General features: G+C 35.1%; 1 protein-coding gene across 1 annotated transcript in view; it reads right to left on the bottom strand.

Moving 5' to 3' along the window:
- Window positions 1-1,177: 1,177 nt before the first annotated feature.
- RRP15 (ribosomal RNA processing 15 homolog) overlaps window positions 1,178-21,624 on the bottom strand; it is a 206,054-nt gene continuing 185,607 nt past the window's right edge. Inside the window, exon 6 of the mRNA XM_069066019.1 lies at window positions 1,178-1,596. Within this exon, the coding sequence (XP_068922120.1) occupies window positions 1,480-1,596 (117 nt within the window). The 3' untranslated portion in view covers window positions 1,178-1,479. The remainder of the gene's footprint in view (window positions 1,597-21,624) is intronic.

Raw genomic sequence — 21,624 nt, forward strand, 5'->3', positions numbered from 1 at the left:
ATGTAAACATTTCTGCTATTAGTTTTGAAGACTTAAAAAAAAAGATTATGCTATAGTATATATCAGGTGCAGGTATGTTATGAAGAACAAAGGAAAACAAATTCTTAGTGGGCAAGGACAGAGAAGGGAATGGATCTTAACTTGACCAGAGTTGTTAAATATTTTATTAAGGAATTTTGAATCCTCTGATTTATTTTTTTTTTAATAAAAGCTGGTTGTGATGGTAAACAAAACCTTCACAAACTCTCAACTAAATCACTGACAAAGTACAATCTTGCATAAAAATTAAGCAAACTAGTGTGAAAGAGTAATTAGTGCAACTTACACTCTTGTATGTTGCTGTTTGTTAAGAGAAATGAAAGGTATGAGCTTTAATTTTAATTATTTAGCATTAATATCACTCTAGTGGAGCCCTGTGTCTGGCTTATACAAAAACTGACTTATAAGCCAATTTCATAAATATTTTTAAACTACATAGATTCAATCCTAATTTATCTTTCATCATTGATAAATATTTCATATCAGTATCATCCAAATTACTAATTTTTACAGTTATTATATATGGTGAATTACATCCACATTTCTACTTCTATAACATTTCTTATTCGTCAAATCTTTCTTTCCTTTACCCAAGCCAGATTAAGGAAAAAAGAACAGCATACTGTCCCCCTCAAAAAAAAACACAACAAAAACAAAAACCCATCACCTACCACTCTTCAAGACACTATGTGATTTCTTTGGGGGGAGCGGGTGTGGGGGGGACAAACTGAAACAATGGCAGTCCTGTCTCCAAATTGATTTCATGTTTAAAATAAACCTAGAGAATAATATTAGAAAGAATCCCTGACTTGCAAGTCTACAATTTTTATAAAATTAAATTTCCATGGGTCTCAAATTGAATCAAAGTCAGAACTACAATTCTAACTTTGTGTTTTATTACCTATATTTTTCCTCAGTCCCTTTAAAAGAAAAAATGATAATGAATACAAGAGAGATCTATTCAGAATAAGCACACATATTAACTTGTAGAACTATAACATTTATGTAGTAAATATTAATTAAAAAATTAAATATAGGTTTATCTTCATTACCTGTGGATAATAACATTTCTAGATATAATACTAATTTGGAAATGCAAGAAAAGATCAAGATTCACAACTAATATTTAAAGTTGTAATGAGTTTGGCAAAATATGGCAAGAGGCACTGTTTTATTTTGAAATATATAATATTTTGGAAAAATGCTAAAAATTACAACTGTTTTGGATTTTGATGTAGACTAAGAAAAAATTAAGTGAAAGGACAATTTTGAAGTTAGTGAAAATAAAGACAGTCTGTTGTTTTCTTTTTAAACAGCATCTGCATTACCATCTCTATACTGCAAAATTAATTTAGATGGTAAACACTCTTATCCAGAAAAATAAATTTATCAAGAATTCGAATTTCTCTATGGTGCCATTTGTCAGTCACTTCTGGAGCTTTATTCTGTGTTATCTGGTTCATCACTCTCCTTATCCCAGTCTTTCATTGTTGCTCCCATCATAAAGTCATCACGCAATATGTTCCAGCTTGAACCCTGCTCTGATTTCCCTTTAGCCTGGAAAAGGAAAAAAATAATCAGAACGGAAAATGCAATTAAACCAAAACCACAAAATAAACTCTACTCTACACCTCATAGCTTTTACAATAGACATGTAACGTAGACAAATGGTTGAAATTTGCTTTATTTGTATCCTATGATCACACGTGCAAAAGAAGGAAAAAAAAGCCTATATGCTAGTAAAACTTATTTTTAATAAACCAATAAAAGACAGATGGAAACAAAACACTTATTTTTCATGAACTAAAGAGTCAGACCTAGTCAAGCTTCCTTTATTAAAAGTCTTTTTTGGCAATCAAAATAGACTCATGATATCATTTATTAACCCCCAGGTGCTAATTCATTAGGGAAAAAAATATTCTGGCACATTCTTTAAGCAAAAATATGGAGCTAATAAAGTTTTTTTAAACTTTATATCTGGCCCACATTAAACATTTTGCGTTTTGTTTTTTGTTTTTGGATTTGTGAATTAAACCTCTTTTTGTAAATTATAACCTTACTACCTGGGCCAAGCACAGAACCCTACATAACATATTTTTCCAATAGGAATTTGGGGCCTTTTTTTTTCTTCAAAATATCAAGCACGTCAATATCAGTATATTTCAAACTTGCTTCTGCTCAATGATCAACAGACCTGGCAATTACATCAATCTGAGATGAATGACAATATATTAAATAAGGGCAATTCCTCATCTTGTCTCTAACATTCAAATGATACCTTACTACAGAAGGCAAAGAAATCAGAGGGATCATTTTGTGATACAATATCACCACCTTGTGGTGTTATTTATGAAACACAATTTATCAAGAACGGTAAAAAGAATGGAAGTCTTTACAAAGTTATAAAAGCTACATTCTATTTTAAGTAAAAGGAAGATGAAAAAATTTTCTAGCCATGCAAATACTTTTAAAAATACATAGTGCTCTTTAGTGTAACTTTATATCCAAAGAGGTTAATAAAAGATTTTTTCCTGGAAATTATTATACGAATGGAGCACATTCACAAGTCCTAAAATTTTGTTCAATTTTAAATTTATATAGCCCTACTAATCTGACAAAAAATATGAAGAGACAATGGCAAATAAGAAAAAAGACCTAACATGCCAATGAAGCAGAAGGCTAGAAGATTTAAAAATGATATTTGTTTTTCCAAATCCTAATTTTCCCAAACCAAGTATGAAAACTCTAAGTGGCTGAAGGGCATTGTCATGATTAAAGTAGAGGTGATATGATTTGGAGGCAGTGGTGAGAGGGCAAGCCTCAGAAGTCAGGAAGGTCTGGATTCAATAGCTGCCCCGACATGGTAGGTGGTTCACTAGGCAAATCTCTTGCCTTTTCACAGTGCTCCTATGGAATTTTCTAAAACTAAGTTTCAGAACATTGGAATGAAACTCCCTTTGGATCTGGAGCTCCAGACACTGATGAAAACAAAGATCTGAACCCCTTCCCCTATATATCAACTTAGTAGTTTCATTTCATTTATACTTGCCTTAAAAAAACAAAACAAAACACTACCACCACTTGTAAATCTAAATGTATAAACCCGTGTTTTATTGTATTTCTATATCTCTAGGAACTAAGAATTTGTGACTAGTAGTGCCAAACACTATGACATCCTGAGAATTTGTATTTAGTAAGTATGCATACTAGGAAAAAAAATCAGAGAACAACTTGGAATTTAAATTCCAAGTGATGCTACATAATTCAACCAATACAAAAACATAAATAAAGGGTACTGTGCTTATATAAGATGAAAAGGTTCATGACAAGTAAATAAAGAATAAAATAGCAAAAACGTCACATTTTATCTAATGTTGTGGAAAGAACAGTCAAATTTGAGTCCAAGGACCCGAATTCAAATGCCAGCTCCACTCCCTGATCCAAAGTCAACTTCCCTGAAAAGTAAAAGGAAAGGGTATATACTCAATGGTTTCCAAGGTTCCTTCTAAGTCTAAATCCTATTAGTCTATGACTTACTACCTTCTTTTAGGTGACATGACAGGATAGAATTCAGCTAACATTCAGATCAGATTCTAGTTCTCTTCCTTACATCATTTCAACAACAAAAATATATAATATTCAATATTTAAAGGTACTCCATTGAAAGATACATTTCTAACATATCAGCTGACAAATGATTAAATCCACAGCTAGTGTTTAAACTTTCAAAGTTGAGTGCCAGTAGGTCTGTGGGCTCAGGGAGCCAGGAAGGAAGGCAAAATAAATCTAAGTAGGGTGCATAAAGTAGACAGACTTCTTAAGAACTGTTTTTAAAAAAAAAAAATTTTTAAAGGGGTGGCCAGGTGGCTGAGTGAGTAAGAGCACCGGCTCCAGTGTCGGGATGACCTGGATCAAATCCAGGCTCAGATACTCAGCACCACACTCAGAAATAATAACTGGCCGTGTAACCTTGAGCAAGTTACTTAACCCCGATTGCTTTTAAAAAAAAAAAAAAACTGTGTCCAGTTCTGGGTATCACAGTTTAGGAAGAACATTAAGAAGCTAAAGAGGAGGGTAATCAAGAGGGTAAAGAAACTTGAGTCTGTGTTTCTAAGTATCAGTTAAAGAACCTGGGAATGTATAATTAGGAAGATTCAAAATGAAGGTGATAGTTGCTATCAAATTCCTGACGGACAAGGATGTCACATGAAAGAGGGATTACACTTGGTCTGTTTAAGTCCAAAAGATGCTAATAGAGACAAGGTGTAGAAACTGCAAAGAGGCTAATGTAGGCCTGATGTCAAGAAAATCTTCCTACTAATTAGAGCTGTCTAAAATGAGGAATGGGCTGCTGCCACAAGAAACAGTAAGTTCTCCATCATAGGAGGTTTTTCAAAGAGACTGGAAGAGTACTCACTGTGTATATTGTATTTGGGATTCATTTTTGGTGATGAGTTACACTAGGTGCATGCTAAGGTTTCTCATAAGAATAAAACCTTGTAATTTCAAGATTCTAAGCCTGAATAGGAGGAAAATGTACTGTACAGTAGCTAAAAAGTAACGAAACTAATGTCATCATTTGACTGGTGACTTACCTAGGATCACAGGGCTAGTGTCTAAGGCACAGATTTGAACTCAGGTCTTCCTAATTCCAGGCCCAGCACTCTATCCACTGTACTATCTAACTAGTGAACTAATAAAGTCCTTATTCCTGCATGCTATACTTCTTTTAATGCAACCCCAAATCTTAATTTGATTGCTGTATCAGTATATTAATTCATACTGAATCTGCAGACTACATTTTAAAATATTTTATCTTTGAGATAAAACATCAGATTTTATTTTTTTCTGTTTAAACATGCTCCCTTCATCTTATGCTTAAGAAGATCTTGGGCTTTTTTTTTTTTTTTGTACTCAAGTCTAAGATTTTCCTTATTAAATTTCAAAGGCAACTTTAGGAGACAGAGAACTGGCCTTGAAGCCAAAGCCTTAGATTCCAATTCTATCTCTGATACATATTGGCTATATGACCCTGGGCAAGTAATTTAACATCTTAATGCTACACTGGTAGTTTCCTCACTCAGTGGAAGTTTCCTCACTCAGAAATTCTGTATGTTAGTGAAAACTTAAGAGCAGTTATCTATCAAATTTCATCTTGCTAATTTCAACCTAATGTTCAAGACCAGAGGTGTAAAACTTGCTGCCGGTGGCAAGTGGCCAGCAAAACTACTAATTATGGTCTGAATCAGATTAAAATGTAATTGGGGGATGTTTAAGAAAATGAATAAGAATAAAAAATAACAAAGATAACATTAATTTGAAGTTTTCTAAGTCCATATGGTCCCCAGGGATTTGTTTCTATTTGAGTTTGGTTCTAGATTGTGTGGAAGTATATTTTAAAAATTTCCTTTTTAGTTTCTCTAAGAATATAGGAAATTAATATTTTCCTCTAAAGTCCTTTCCAGGTTCCTAGAAAAAGACCCTTAGAAAGCTGGCAATGGAAAACTGGCATTTTTTTTTTTACAGCAAGTTACTCTGACAAAGATCTCTTCTCTCAAATACATAGAGAACTGAATCAAATTTATAAAAATACAAGTCATTCCCCAATTGATAAATAGTCAAAGGATCACGAACAAGCAGTTTTCAGAAGAAATCAAAGCTATCTGCGGGCATATAAAAAAATGCTCTAAATCCCCATAGAGAATACAAATTAAAACAACTTTCAGGTACCACTTCACACCTACCAAAATGGCTAACATGATAGAAAAGGAAAATGACAAATGTTAGAGAGGATATAGAAAAATTGGGGCACTAATGCACTGTTGGTGGAGTTGCGAACTGATCCAACTATTCTGGAAAACAATCTGGAACTATACCCACAAGGCTATAAAATTATGCATGCCCTTTGATCCAGCAATACCAACACTCTGTATCCCAGAGAGATCAAAGAAAAAGGAAAAGGAGTTATATGTACAAAAATATTTATTGCAGCTCTTTTTGTGGTGGTCAAGAATTGGAAATCAAGGGAATGCTCATCAGTTGAGAAATGGCTGAACAAGTGATGGTGTATGATTGTGATGGAACACTAGTAAGCTATAAGAAATGAAAAAAACTGATGAGCAAGATGGTTTAGAAAGATGTGGGAAGATTTATATAAACTGGTGCAAAATGAAATGAGCAAAACCAGGAAAATGTACATAGTAAAAGGAATATTATATGATAATCAACTATGAAAGACTTATGATTAAGACAATAATGCAAGATAATTCTCAAGGACTTACGTTATCTACCTCCAGAGAAAGAACTAATGGATTCACAATACAAAATGAAGCATATTTTTTTCATTTTCTTTATTTTTCTTGGGTTTTTTTTGTAACATGGATAATATAGAATCATGTTTTGCATGATTTCACACATATGATAAATAAAATATTTCTTGCCTTCTCAAAGGGGAGAGCTGGCAGGGAGGAAAGAAGAAAATTCAAAACTCAAAATTTAAAAAAAGAATGTTAAAATATTTTTTAAAAAGAAAGCTGGTGATGATAGGTTAAGGACAATAATCAATAAACATTTATTAAACTTATTATGTGCCAAACACTCTGCTAAGGGTTGGGAATAAAAAAGAAACAAAAGACAATCCCTGTCCTTAAGGAGCTTTTAAAAAATCTTTTCTTTGAAAACTAGATTAAGGGGAAAAGGAGCCAAGATGATGGAGTGAAAGCAGGGACTTACTTGAGCTCTCTCACAAATTCCTTCAAATACCTCTAAAAAGTGAATCTGAACAAATTTTAGAGTGGCAGAATCCACTAAGAGACAGAGTGTGGCAGATTTCCAGCCCAGGACAACCTGGTAAGTTGATGGGAAGGATCTGTTGCACCAGGCTGGGGGAAGCACACAGCACTCCAGCTGCACCAGTAGACCGACCATGGTGGGGCTGGAGTGGGCTCTGGCAGAGTGAAATCACCCGCAACAGAGGCAGAAGCTACTCCTGGGGCTATCAGCCCACAGACTAAAAGTCTGGAAATCACCTACTTGAATTTGAATGGCGAAGTAAACCATAAGTGCACTCATTCTCCCCCCACCCCCTCTCGCTTTGTTGACCCTGAAAAACCCAAATATTGCCCCAGGAAAAATTCTGAAATAGTGGAACCAGCAGATCGGGTACAGCAAGCAGTCTTTTAGCTCCGGAGGCTAGGGAGAGGAACAGGAAGGGTACCTCTTGCTGTGGCTGAAGGGAACCAGTACAGGACGGGAGGTGTACCAGCAAGCCCCACCTCAGCAGGACCAGCAGGATATCCTCATCCCCGGGAGGGTAGAGCTGGCAAGCACCAACATCAGGATGCCCACCAATAGCTGATTCTGAGCTCTAGTGCAGCCCTAGTGGAAGAGGAGACCTCCAGCGGCCAAACCACCCCTGCCCCCACACCTCATGCTGCTGAGCTTCGGAATAACCCCAGAGAACCGCAGAAAGACCTTACCTGACCTTGACCTCGACCTTGGCACACACCAGCCAGCTCCCACTCTGCACCAGGTGAGCTGCAGCATTATAAAGCTTCTAACTGACAGAACCAGAGACCACAGCACACAAAGCCTATAACCAGGCCCCTAGCTCCCAGCACAAGAAGAGTGGGACAGAGCCCCTTGTGCCCCAGAAGCAGAGATCCACTTCAAAAGCCAGGAAAAAGGCAATCACAACAAGCAAAAAGCAAAGACCACAGATTTATCCTGTGGGGACAGGGAAGATCAAAATACAAATTCAGGAGAGGACAGCATTGACACTGTATACCCACATCTGAAACCTCAAAAGGGAATATGAAGTTGTTTCAAGTCCAAAAAGCATTCTTGGAAGAGCTCAAGAAGGATTTTAAAAGCCAAATTAGAGAGGTAGAAGATAAACTGAACAATTATTTTAAAAATACAATTGACAAAATAGAAAAAAAATTCACTGAAGAGAAATGGATTAAGGATGATAATAAAAGCTAATTTAGTCTTCTTCAAGTCACAGTCACATTGAGCTCATAAGCAGCTAAGATGTAGCCTTCTCCCTAGAGAAAGGATTACGATTTCAGTGGAAGAGAACAGGTTCCTTCGTTTAATTCCAAGAGTGGGGAAGTGGTCCAGGGAATAATAGGATAGTAATTTAGCTACTCAATTCTGAAATGTTAACTCAGATTGTATTTTATGAAAGTTTTCACTTGTTCAAGAATCCTCTGTTATTGGAATTATTTCCTTTCATACCTATAGAATTAGTATGAGTTTCTCATTCTATAGTATGAGTTTCCCAACCCTCTCTTGCTTTACTTCACTAGAAAATTTTAATACATAAGATCCTACTTAGCCTTCCTCTGAATCTTTACAAATTTACCCATTCCCCCCGCCCCAATCTACAGTGCACATTATTCATCCCATTTTCTGATGTGTTTAGTGAAATAGATAAGTAATCACTAAGAAAAAGAGTAAGTTCATTAAGAACAAGTCATATCAAGATAACTTATCTGCTACCCCTCCCACCCCCCCCAAACAAGATTACTAAACTAAAAAGCCAGAAATATGCTGAATATCATATTGGATTTCAACAGGCAATTGACAAAGTCTCTTATAAGATCATCATGGATAAGACAGAAAAACAGAGAATGCATGATAAGAAGGTTAGTTGGATGACTGAACTCTAAGAGTGGTAATTAATGGATTGATGTTAAGGAGGTAGATCTTTAGCACAGTGCCCCAGGGAACCATCCTTGGTCTTATTCTGTTCAAGATTTTTATCAACAACTCATATGTGGACATAGATGACATGCATATCAAATTGGTAGATGATGGAAAGCTGGGAGATACAGATAATACACTAGATGACAGAATTAGAGTTCTAAAAGATCCTGGAGGCAGGCTAAAGCTAATACGATGAAATGTAATATGGATAAATAGTAAGCATTATGATCTGAATACTTCCATCAACAAAAGAATAAATGAATTGGATATGTAACTAAAAAGCAAAATACTAGAACAGCAATTTAACACCAAAGGAGAAATTCTAAGAATCAAAAAGTTTATCAAAATTGAACTAATAAATAAAAACAGGAGCAGTTTCTCAAACTAATAAAAAGTTTTAAAAAAGAGGAAAACCAACTTGTTTATATCAAAAATGAAATAAAGAAATAATATAATGAAGAAGAAATAAAGTATCAGAAATTGTTTTGCCCAATTATATGGTAATAAAATTGATAACAATCATAGATGAAGATGTAGAAGAAATAAATTATTTAAATAACCCATACCAGAAAAAGAAATTCAAAAAGCAATAAATAAACTCCCAATGGAGGGGGAAGGATGGGGGAGGAGCAGGAATGTGGGGGTGTGGGGTGTATGTGTGTGTGTGTGTGTGCAGAACCAGAGGGATTTACAAGTAAAATTTATCAAACGTTCAAAGAAGAATTAATTGCAATATTATACAAACTGGGAAAAAGGACCCTTCCAAACGCTTTCCATGGTGTGTGTGTATGTATGCATGTATGAGCATCTATATGGTCTTAATACCTAAACCAGGAATAGAAAAAGAAAATTATAGAACCATATCCCTAACTCATGCAAAAAATTAAAATAAAATGTTCAAGAATGGGTTACAACATATGCGTAGCTGGTTCAACATATTAACTATAAACATAATAAGATTTTATTAGCAACAAAACCAACATATATTTGCTTTAAAAAAAAAGGCTTTTGACAAAATCCAATACCTATTGCTATTAAAGCAAACACTTTAGAAAGCATGGAAATATAGACTTTGCTTTAACCTGACAGTATCCATCTAAAAACAAGAGAGACATTCTGTATGTAATGCTGAAGGATTGAACTATTTTTAAATATACATCTATTATTTAATATACATACATAAATGCTAGCTTTAATGACAAGAAAGAACAAGAAACTGAGGTGAAAAACAAAAGCTAGGAGGAAACAAAAGTATAGCTTTTTATTTTGCAGATTCTATGATGCTCTATCTAGCAAACTATGAAAAAAATCAACTAAAATTAACTAAATCAATAACAAAGTTCCAGGGGGAAAAAGAGACAAACCATCAGCATTTTTGTATGTTACCAATAAAACCTGACAACAAGAGAAGAAAATCCATTCAAAATAACTACAGAATGTATAAAGTTCTTAGGAGTATACTTACTAAGACAAAGAGGAACTATATCCATACCAAGTATAATTTTAATCAGTAGCATATCAATCTAATTACCAAAGTAAAACAACAAAATTCATCTGGAAGAACAAAAGATCAAGAACCACAAGGGAAATAACGAAAAAAAAGTTGAGAAAGGACAGGAATCTAGATTACCAGATCTCAAACTATGGCTAATCATCAAATAGTGAGGTTGATCAGTGGAAGAGACTAGGTATACAATATACATAATAGCCTGGATTTGGGTAAGGACTATTTGACAAAAGATGCTGAGAAAAATGGAAATCAATCTAACAGAATTTAAATATAATCCACTCTCTCACACCACATACCAAGATAAAAACAAAATGGATACATGACTTAGACAATTATAAACAAATCAGAGGAGCAAAAAAAAAAAAACTTCTGAGTAGAATTCAGAACCAAACAAAGAACTGCAAATCACAGAAGACAAAATGGACAAATTTGATTATTTAAAAAGTTTGGGGGGTGGGGGAGGAAAGCAATTAAAATTAGGAAGAAAACAGTTAACTATAATGACGGGGGAAAATCTTTGCAGTAATTTTCTTCAATTAAGGTCCCATATCTAAGATATGCAGGGTGCTTCAAAAGACTTAATACAGTTTTAAATTATTAAAGCCAAAGATTTTAAGGAACTAGACTCGCTTTAAGGAACTGGACTTTAAGGACTTTATAAGGCACTGGTTCAATTTTATAAGAAAAAGAGCCATCACTGAAAAGACCAAAAAGGCAAAAGGATATAACCAAAAAATTTTCAATGTAAGAAATCCAAGCTATCAATAACCATACTTTTTTGGAGGGGGAAGGAAGGGCAGGGCAATTTCGGGTTAAGTGACTTACCCAAGGTCACACGGCTAGTAAGTGTTAAGTGTTTGAGGCCAGATTTGTCCTCCTGACTGCAGGGCTGGTGCTCTATTCACCACACCTCCTAGCTTCCCCAAGGCTCATATTTACAAAAATGCACCAATTCACTAAGAATTAGAAAAATGTAAACATAGACAACTTTGCATTTCCAACTCATACCCATCAGATTGGTAAAGATGACAAAAAAGGAAAAAGGCAATTTTTGGAGGGACAATAGGGAAATTAATCCACTAATGCATAATTGGCAGCTAGAAAACAATTTAGAACCATGTCCCCAAGTGTATTAAAAAATAAGCCTATACTCCAAAGAAATAAAGGGAAGAAGGGACCCATATACATAAAAATATTTATAGGAGTTCTTTTTGTAGTAGAAATAAAAATTAAGGGAAGGCTCTACAATTAATGGAATAAATATTATGCAATAAGAAAGCATGAAATCAAGTTTCAGAAAAACTTGTAAAGTCTTGCATGAAGTGAGTAGAATCAGGAGAATAATCTATACAATAATATTAAATAGAAAAACGACTGAAAGACTTAATAACTCTAATCAATACTATGATCAACTATGGTTAGAAGAGATGAATGGAGCTTGCTACTTGCCTCTTGACAAAAAAAATAGACGTAAGCAAAATGAGACATATATTTTTGGACACAATGTGAGAATTTGTTTTGCTCAATTACATACATGTTAAAAGAGTTTTGTTTTTCTTTTTATGAGGTGGGTGCTAAGGAAAAGTAGAGTATGTGAAAGAAAGGGGTATAATTCCCCCAAAAGAAACAAGGGCCACTAAAACATATTTTTTTATTAGATAAAAGAAGGAAAGTCAGAAAGAAGTCTTGAAAAACAGGTTAGCTATGAAAGTTAAATGTTGATCTTATATTCTTTTTTTTCTTGTTTTTTGCTTTTTGGAGGGCAATTGGGGTTATGTGACTTGCCCAAAGTCACACGGCTAATAAGTGTGTCAAGTGTCTGAGGCCGGATTTGAACTCAGGTCCTCCTGACTCCAGGGCTGGTGCTCTATTCACTGTGCCACCTAGCCACCCCCGATCTTATATTCTTAAGAAGAAAACTTGAACATTTAAGATTTTTGCAATTTAACATACAGTCCTATTTTTGTGTTCTACTAAGTATATGTAAATACTCACTTTTTGGTGTTTATAATAATAGAAAGAATGAAAAGAATATGGCAAGAATCACAAAGATAAAAGCTTTATATATAGTATATCCTGTTACTGTGACTGTTACCTTTATTAAATTAATTTATATATACTACGTAGACCTATTTAGTTAATTAAACATGATGTTTATGGATTATTTCAATAAAAAAATTGATCAGTTCAGTCATATAGTCAGGATTGCGATAGACAATTTATATCAATTTCCATAGGGAAAAAATGAATTTGACTTATAGCAACATTTCCAGAATATAACTCCCCAAAAGAATAAAGTTTACTTAGAAAAAGATATAATATGGACAGATGGCTAGATAAGTGGAAAGGGATACTTCTCCCCTAATAAATGTTGGAAAGTTCATGGCATATCTTACACCACAAAAGGTTCCTACTGAGCAATATAGCAAAATCCCCAAAGATCTTATCATTTTAACATTTAATACTTTAAAATTTGTGAGAATTTCTTTTATCCCTCCCTTTCTCATTTTTAAAGTAAAAATTAGACTCAAGTCACTGATTCTAACACTGAGAATTATAAAGTCTTAGAGTAGGACCTAAAAAAATTAAGGTTATTATTATAATTTACTACCAGTCTAGGAATTCTAAGAAAAGTGACAATACTAGAATTTTAGACAACACTGGCATTTGCTTCTATCAAATGAGAAATTGTCCTAACAACTAAGTATAGTTATGGCAAAAATTTAGTAAACCTAATGAACTATGCTTGAGCTCTGCTTTAAAAACAAACAAACAAACAAACAAAACTACTGATTCTCACTGACCTCAAGCAACCAATATGACTGCTGCAACATCAACTGAAAAGCAAACCCAGGCAGTATTTAAATGAAAGCCAGATGCTACAGGACCACAAAATAATACCCTCCCCTTCCAGGCCTGGCTTTATACAAATATTTAATTAGAATAATACAAGCAGTTTTTATCTACTGAAAACATGAAACCTGCCCTTCTAAAAAAAAGTGTTCATCAATGACACCCAAAACAACATTCTTTCTACTTCATAGTATAAAAGGTTTTTGTTCATATACATAGATTTTGGCAAAGCAAATTGAAAACACAAATTTGGGCTTAATTTATTAATCTTTCATGAAAAAAAAAATCTGTTTCTGCTATGAATGGAAAAATAGAATTAAATACTGGACAAGAAGCAATAAATCCACTTCTATATTTAGCAATTAGCATGAGTTAATTTCATTATGTTTTCACTACACAAAAAAATGTTCATGCTTTTCATTTTTAAAGGTATAATCCAGTTTGCTCTAAATAAAAAAACTAGTTCTTAATACTTGCTAAATCAGCTTTATTACCCCTTAACAAGATTTTACTAAGTACTTTACAGCTACTGTCAAATTTGGCATCAAAATATGAAGCCTGCTCTGAAAACTCCTGAGAATATGGTATCCCCATATGAATATGGTACCCCCTTCATTAACCATACACTCACGAAAAATAGGCATAAATTCAAACATCAATGAGTACAAGTAAGCAACACAGTACAAAATCCCATTAATTTAAAATGTGTAGGAGAATGTGGATGTGAATTATGTGAGAATGCCAAAAAGGAGGGACAGCTTTTATTTCTGTGATACCACATGAAGATCTTTACTGCAGATCCAGCAAAATTTTTCTATCAAAGAGTACTCTGTGATGGTTTTCCAGATGCCTTCCTGTACTTTTCTCCCCTCTACCTACTTTTCATTTTTGTCCTCCTCTTGCACTTAGCTGGCTTTCTGGGCAATAAGCCTATTTTGGCTTCATTTTTTTGTTTACTGTTTGTATAACTTCCCAGATTCTATTTTAAGTTGACTAAGGTACCAAGAAAGCTACACAAGTCTTCAGTAGATGATACTCAGGGGTGGGGGTGGGGTGGGAGGCCTGCCGGTTAGGCCAGGATGAGAAACACACCTCCAAATTATATTAATTTTAACTGTACCTTAAAAATAGAAGTATAGATAGACTTAAGATCATGAAGCAGAAATTACATGGGACTACAAATCAGGAGACCAGGGTCAAAGTCATGGCTATGCTACTCTGCTATTTAACTCACTACCTCTCTGGGGCTTGGCTTTCTCATCTCTACTGTGAGAAACTTGGACAAGAAGAAGTCCCTTCCAGTTCTAAAATCCTGTGACTTTGAGTTCTTAATATAACACTATGTTTAAAAGAAACTAACTCTACCTTGTTCAGAATTCAGTGCTCTGAAAATGTTTCTTCTATTGTGGATGCAATAAAGAAAAATAATTGATCTCTACCGTTGCCCTTTCTTTCCCTTCTTCAAAGGGTCACAGTTCTTGTTGGTGTGGTGTGGGTGCTAAGATAAGTAACTGCTTTTCACAGGCTCAACTTCTCAAAGCTGACTTTCAGAGGGCATCAACTTAATCCATTACTGATGATATTCTCTAAATAAGAATGGCAATAGGTTGAAATGATCAAGATATCTTTCTAAAGTCAAATAAAATAGCAATTGAGACAGGTGAAATACAATGCCAAATAAAACTTTAAATGCCATAAATGCTTCGTAGATCTTAAATCTGATACTAATTGACGTTATGCTGATAATACATCCTCCATCAGCTTCCTAGGAATGGTTCTTTTCTCCAATGATAGTAAAGATAGCTAGGAAGGAAGAAGTAGCTTTAGGGACAGTGTTCCCTTGGCCTCTCCCCTAAGATTTCCCATTCATACCACCTGGATAAACAGGGAGTCACCAACTTCAAGCCTTTCATTGAATGGAAATCTACCAGGTCTTACATAGTTACAACTGTCATTTGGCTTGCTAGTATACTTTAAGGCCATCTGGGCCTTTCCCTCTACCCTGCAGCTGAACTGTTTTGTTTTTTTTTAATTTGCATCCCCAGTGTTTAATACAATGCTTGCCGTACAATAAGCAGTTATTAAATATCTCTTCCCTTATTCAATTCAGTAAACACTAATTATGTAACTCCTACATTTAAGGCACTATTCCAGACACTGGAGATAAAAAGATAAAAAATACTTTACTTTCAAGAAGCTTACATTTCAGTAAGAGGCCACAATGTGTACACACATAAATATAATTTGAAGAGAAAGTACTATGAAAGATGCAATAAAAGTATTAATGCATGCTGTCTTGAGAAAACCCATTGTTTTAAAATCCAAATTTGTCAAACATATAAATTAGAACAGAACTACACACATATACAAACTTAAAGGAATCTCTAAGTTTATTAAGGTTTCTCTGAAGGATTTCCTCTATTAGAGTTAAATATGTGTTTACTGAATATAAACAAAGAATCATTAATGATACTTGGACAGATAGAGAAACAAAAATCAGAAGGCACCTCAGAGATCACCTAGTATATATGGTAGTTAAAAAGAATCCCATCTTCAACATCCCTAATAAGTAGCTACCAAGTCTCCTTTAAAAGACATCTCATGAATGGGAAATACCTTCTGACATAGCTTCTTCCATTTTATTATTCAATGAAAGCAAAGATTTAGAAATTAATGCTAGAAAATTTTTGCTTCTTAAGAAGGCAATTCCCGCTCCCCTCCCTCCCCCCCTACTCCAAATGATGCATATGTGGGTTATCTCCCAGACTCTAGGATAGCATTCACTGCAGTTGAGGCCATCCAAAAGGAGGGTCCAAAATTCCCTTTCTCCACTCCATATAATTTTTCAGAATCACAACCTTTCTCTTCTGTGTCATTTCTTGCTAAGGCTATTCCTCTTATCTTTGCCCTTGATCTTATCCCCTACTCCATCTCCTCCAACAAACCCTCTATTGAAAAGCTTCAAAATGACTCTTTTCAAAGTCTACTCTTCATGTGTTTACTAACATGTTCAAATGTCTTTCATTCACAGAAGATAACAATTCTTTTATTCTATTTAGCTAATATCCCATCTTTTTTCTCCCTTTCATGACCAAATTTCTTGAAATAAGTTAGTTATGCCTAATTCCATCACTCCCTCACAACTCACTCCTCCACAAAACTGATGAGGACAACAAAGTACATCAGAAAGCAGAAGTCAACAATATGCTGCTTTTGACAAACGTATTTGAAACATAAAGAGTCAGTTACAAGGGATCGAGAAACATCTATTATATTTCAGCTGAAATTAAGAAGGAAAGGATAATAATCATGATTTCAGAAATAAACAGGAAAATTACATTTTATCAAAAGGTACCACATGATGTTTTCTATAACTGAATATGTACAACCTATATCAAATTGCTTACTATCTCAGGGAGGGGGGAGAAGAAGGATGGAGTGAGAAAATTTGAAACTCAGTTTTTTTTTTTAATAAATGCTAAAAATTTTCTTTACATATAACTAGAGAAAAAAATCTTTGAAAGGTTCCATATGAGAATGAATATAAATATTATGCACTGTTATGAATATATTAAAATATGCACTATATGGAATAGCACATAAATACTTAAAGGAAAAATTAAAAGAGTTGTAGGGAGAAATACACAGTAAAACTATAACACTGGGTGGAGGACATCAATGTACTCCTTTCAGTCCTAGAAAAATCTAACCTCCTGCCTATGACAATTTTGATTTTCCATTCTAATCCTTACAAATTGGATTAGGACAACTAAATCATAACTTACAGAGTGACTTCTAAGTCATTTAATTCACGTATAATCCCCTCACCCTTAAAAAAAGGGGCGGGGCAATTTAGTTTCCCTTTCCCTATAATTTTATTTAAAAGTGGCATTAAAAATCAGTATGGTACAGAAGAAAAAAAACAGTTGTCCTCAGGGCCACATCTGATTTTTTTCATTTGAGCTTTGTCAATTCCTTACTAATTAGGTAGAGGAGAGAGTGCCTGACTTGGAATTAAGAAACTAAGGTTTGAATTCTGGCTCTGATAGGAACTATCTGATAATGCGTAAATAACAATCTCTTAACCTTCTATGGAAAAATGGGGATATTTAATGTTACCAACCTCACAAAGTTGTTACAAAGTGCTTGAAATACTTCACTAATGCTGTATACAACTTACGTGATTCACTTTTTTCATCTGTATTATGATGACAAATCTACAGCTAAGCTCCCTGAGTTATGAAGAAAACACTACATTAATCTTATAGCCACATGCATAGGTAGTTTTGGGACAGTATCCAAACATCTCCCAGTTAATAAATTTTGTTTACGATGGACTATTGTAATGAGAACGTAAATTTTAAAGATCTTCCCTGCCCCTGGGCTAAAGTGCACCTGGAGCCTGGGGTGGGAGGCTTGTTTTTTAGTAGATACTTTTTGATTGGCCAGTAGGTCCAAAAGGTTGTTACATTCTCTGAGCCAGGAGAAGGCTATATAAGCCCTGATGTGTAGCTTTGTTTTGGGACTCACTTTGAGAAGTGTTCTGTGATTTGATCTGAATTCTGGGAAGCCCTTGTTGAGAGTCCCCCGGCTTTGAAAAACCCAGATGTGGAAACCCAGATGTTGACTGGGTATGGATGTAATGGTTGGACAGTTTGGAAATCTGTCTACTTGATCTGTTTCTGTCTTGATAATTCTGCCTGTATGCTTTGAAGTTCAGGGTGCTGACCTTTTTCCCCTGAACAAGGTAAACCATATATGTCTGACTGATTAAAGTAAGCTTGTTAACCCATTTTGAGTTGCTTTCCTTTAACAAAGCAGATCCAAGAACCTGTATGGGCGGCAAACCCTGAGGACGCTTGGGGTGCTTGCTGCTACAACTATCCAGGTTCTTAGGCTATTATGGGAAAAAAAGATTTATCAGTTAGTTTAGCCTCACAGAATTGTAATATGCTATACTTACTCCATCCTGTACCATTAGATAAGACCATACTTAAGTGTAATGTAATATCAAAAGTTTTGTCTGACTTCAATTCTAAAGAAATCTTGAAGAAACTGAACATCAATATATATAGCCATGTCCGAATTCGATGTGGTTAATTACATTGACAAAAGGAAACAAAAACACTTCTTCGGATAAAACTTTATAAAGGACAGTTAATAATAGGAACAATTTTATAAGGAGGAAATATATTTGGTACAAGTGGAAAGAAATAGTGTTCAGGTATCTAAGTGAACCAGCAGGGAGTAACCAAAGCAATGAAAAGCCAAAGGACAGCAAAGACCAAACTGAAATGGTCAGAAATGGGGAGTTCTGACCCAAAAGGACTTCAATGAATATAGAAATTAGGGCAGCCCTGAGAAGATAATGGTATCTGTGAAGGAATGAGACTGAAATAAGTGGAAAATTTCAGCAGAGAGGCTCAGAACTAGAGGGAATAGATGCAAGGAAAGTCCTAGGCAAAGGGAGGATGGCGTAAATGCTGAATGGAGCCAAGCAAGACACCTAAGTACTAAAAAACCTAAAGAATGCCTATGCAGGTTTTTGTAAGGCAGGAGTTTGCTTAAAAAGAACCAATATGCAATAGGATAGTGATATTCTCAGGAAACCATGCAGAGTTATGACCATATTTCTTTAATAAACATGTTTTCTTTGATCAGTTGTAATTTTCATGTCATTAACTCTTCTCAATGATGTTTGTTTATTGTCACTGGGAATCCAGGTACTGTTGCTTCATTAAAGATTTGGGGCTGGGGGAAAGCATAATGTAAAAAGTAGAAAATGCAAAGAGCCAAGATGGTAGAATACAAGGAAGCAATGCAACTGAGCTTCAGTCTGTAATTCTCCCAAACAGATCTATGAAATGCACCAGATCAAATCCTGATGAAGAAATTCAGAAAAAGTCACAGCAAGTCCTTTGGCCCAGGTTGGCAGAGAGAGACAGATAGGTCTGCAAAAACTAGGAAGAGAGTAGAAGCAGAAGAACCTGACCAATGGAGAACTTCAGATGCTTGAAATAGGCTGGAAACCAAAACAAAAGGAGGTCTGAGATACATACTGGGGTACCTCCAGACCCATGCTCAGGAACTACAATGGTGATATGTACCAACTGGCAGAAAGCTACCTACTACCCAATCCTGAGTAGATTCAGGGGAAGAAAAGCAGAACTGTGGTATTGCCTTTCTGAGGTAAGGAGGTCCCAGGCAATGTACTGAAAAAAGGAGGAAGTTCAGAAGCCAAAAGCAGCAGTGGTGTGGCTCAGATTCCAAGCTAACAGCAAGACCTCACTTCCAGCATCTAGCCCAGCCAACAGAGGAACGGCCAAGGCAGGAAATCCAAACCAAAGGGGGAACCTGCAATTCTGCCACTTTGAACCAGCAGTTTTCCAGCTGGCTGATAAGAGGTAGAATCTATCAGAACTTGATGGATACAAACACCCAAACCCAAGTGAGGAACTTGTAGAGCTCAGACTAGGGGAATAGCAATCAGACTTTGTCCTGAATCAGACTCCTATGAGAGTACTAAAAGTTTGCAAGCCCCCAGCCTATCCCTGAGATCCAGAAATAACATAATATTCAATAACACATGCAAAAAAATAGGAACAGGAACATCCCAGCCCTTCCCTCCAGAAGTTCCACAGGGCCTAGCCCTAACATCAAGTCCAAAATCAGTAAGTGTACTAGAAAAATGGGAAAACAAAAAAAACAACCCTACCATAATGAGCTATTATGGTGACAGTGAGTCTCAAGACACAAAAGCAGAAGAAGAGAATGACTTTAAAAATATATACAAGAAAAACACAGCATGGGCACAAACTCAATTAGAATTCCTGGAATATATGAAGCAAGAGCTTAAAAAAATGTTTTTATAAATGGGATTAGAGTGCTTGAGGGAAAAAAAACTGGAAAAGAAGTGAGAGTTATAGAAGAAAGGATTGGAAAGAGAAATAACAGCTTGGCACAAGAAGTTCAAAACCTTTCCCAAGCAATAAACTCTCTGAAATTTAGAATGGACCAAATAAAAACCCTATACTCCACGAGGCAACAAGAAATATTAAAACAAAGTCAAAAGGAGGGAAAAAAATGGAAGAAAACGTCAAGTATATCACAGCAAAAACAAGTGACTTAGAAAACAGAGCAAGGATAAAAAAAAAGTAAGAATTATTGGGCTATCTGAACACTATGACCAAAAAAGGGCCTAGATTTCCTAACTGAAGAAATCTTAAAAGAAAACTGCCAAGATCTCTTAGAACCATATGGTAAAATGGAAACAGAAAGAATCTACTGGTTACCTCCTGAAAGAAATCCTTGAATGAAAATTCCAAAGAAAATTCTTATGAACAACATAATCAAAATGCAGAGCTTCTAGGTAAAAGAAAAAAATACTTCAAGCAGCCAGAACCAAAGTACTGAGGAGTCACAGTAAAGTTCACACATGATTTAGCAGTTGTCACTATTAAGCAGTAAAGAACTTGGAATGTAGTATTTTAAAAGGCAAAGAATATATAGTTTTATAGCCAAGAATAACTTATCCAGAAAAATTAAGTATAATCCTACGGGGGAGAAAATGGGTTTTTAATAAAAAAGAGGACTTCTTATAACCATTCCTTATGAACAGACCAGAGCTGTGGAGAAATTCTGAAGTTCAAACACAGAAGTAAAGTATAAAAAGATAAATAAATGAAAAGGATAAAACAAGGATAACTGCTTACATTCAAATATACGGAGATGATACATGTGTCCCCTTTGACTCCTATCAACATCAGGTTTCACAGAAGGAGTTCAATCCTGTTAGGTTTCAATGATCTTAAGGAAAGAATGAAAAGAAAAAGTAAGAGGAATATGCTAGAGTAGGAAGGGAAAGGAAGGTTAGGGAAAATTATCTCACATAACCAGAGTGAACCAGTAAATATCTCTACAAACAAGGAAGAGGAGGTGAGAGGAAGTAGCTGACAACTGAAAGTTCACTCATCTGAACTGGTCAAAAGAAAGAATGTGTTACACATCTGCATGCATAAACAAAAACATCTACTTAACAGCAAAAGAGGAGAGAAAAGAGGAGGAGGTAGGGAGAATTAGAGGAACAGTAGATTAAAGAGGAGAATGAGTACTATGCAAAACAAACTCTAAAAATATACAAAAATATTTATAGCTCTTTTTGAAATGGCAAAAGTTGGAAATCTGAGGGTGTGCCCATAAACTTGGAAATGGCTAAATAAGTTACGGTATAGTAATGTGATGGAATACTACTGTCCTGAACTATGATCAACATAATGACTAACCACTATTCCGGAGGATTCATGAGGAAATATCTTGAGAGAGATAGGTGAAGGCCTCAAAGAGTATAGAATGAGACACTCTCTCCTGTTCTCAATGGGGGGAAGGCTGGGTGGGTACGCAGTTGGATCTGGGCTGATTAAAACAAAAAAGTTTTTGAAAAGAAAAAGCATAAAGTGAACTGGCTCTGGAATCATAAGACCAAGGTTCATATCCTGTCTCTCATGATTATTTCC

This window comes from Petaurus breviceps, unplaced genomic scaffold (assembly GCF_028583685.1).
Source record: "Petaurus breviceps papuanus isolate PSGF00001 unplaced genomic scaffold, PetGlider_PUasm1.0 90702, whole genome shotgun sequence".
NCBI classification, from domain to species: Eukaryota; Metazoa; Chordata; class Mammalia; order Diprotodontia; family Petauridae; genus Petaurus; species Petaurus breviceps.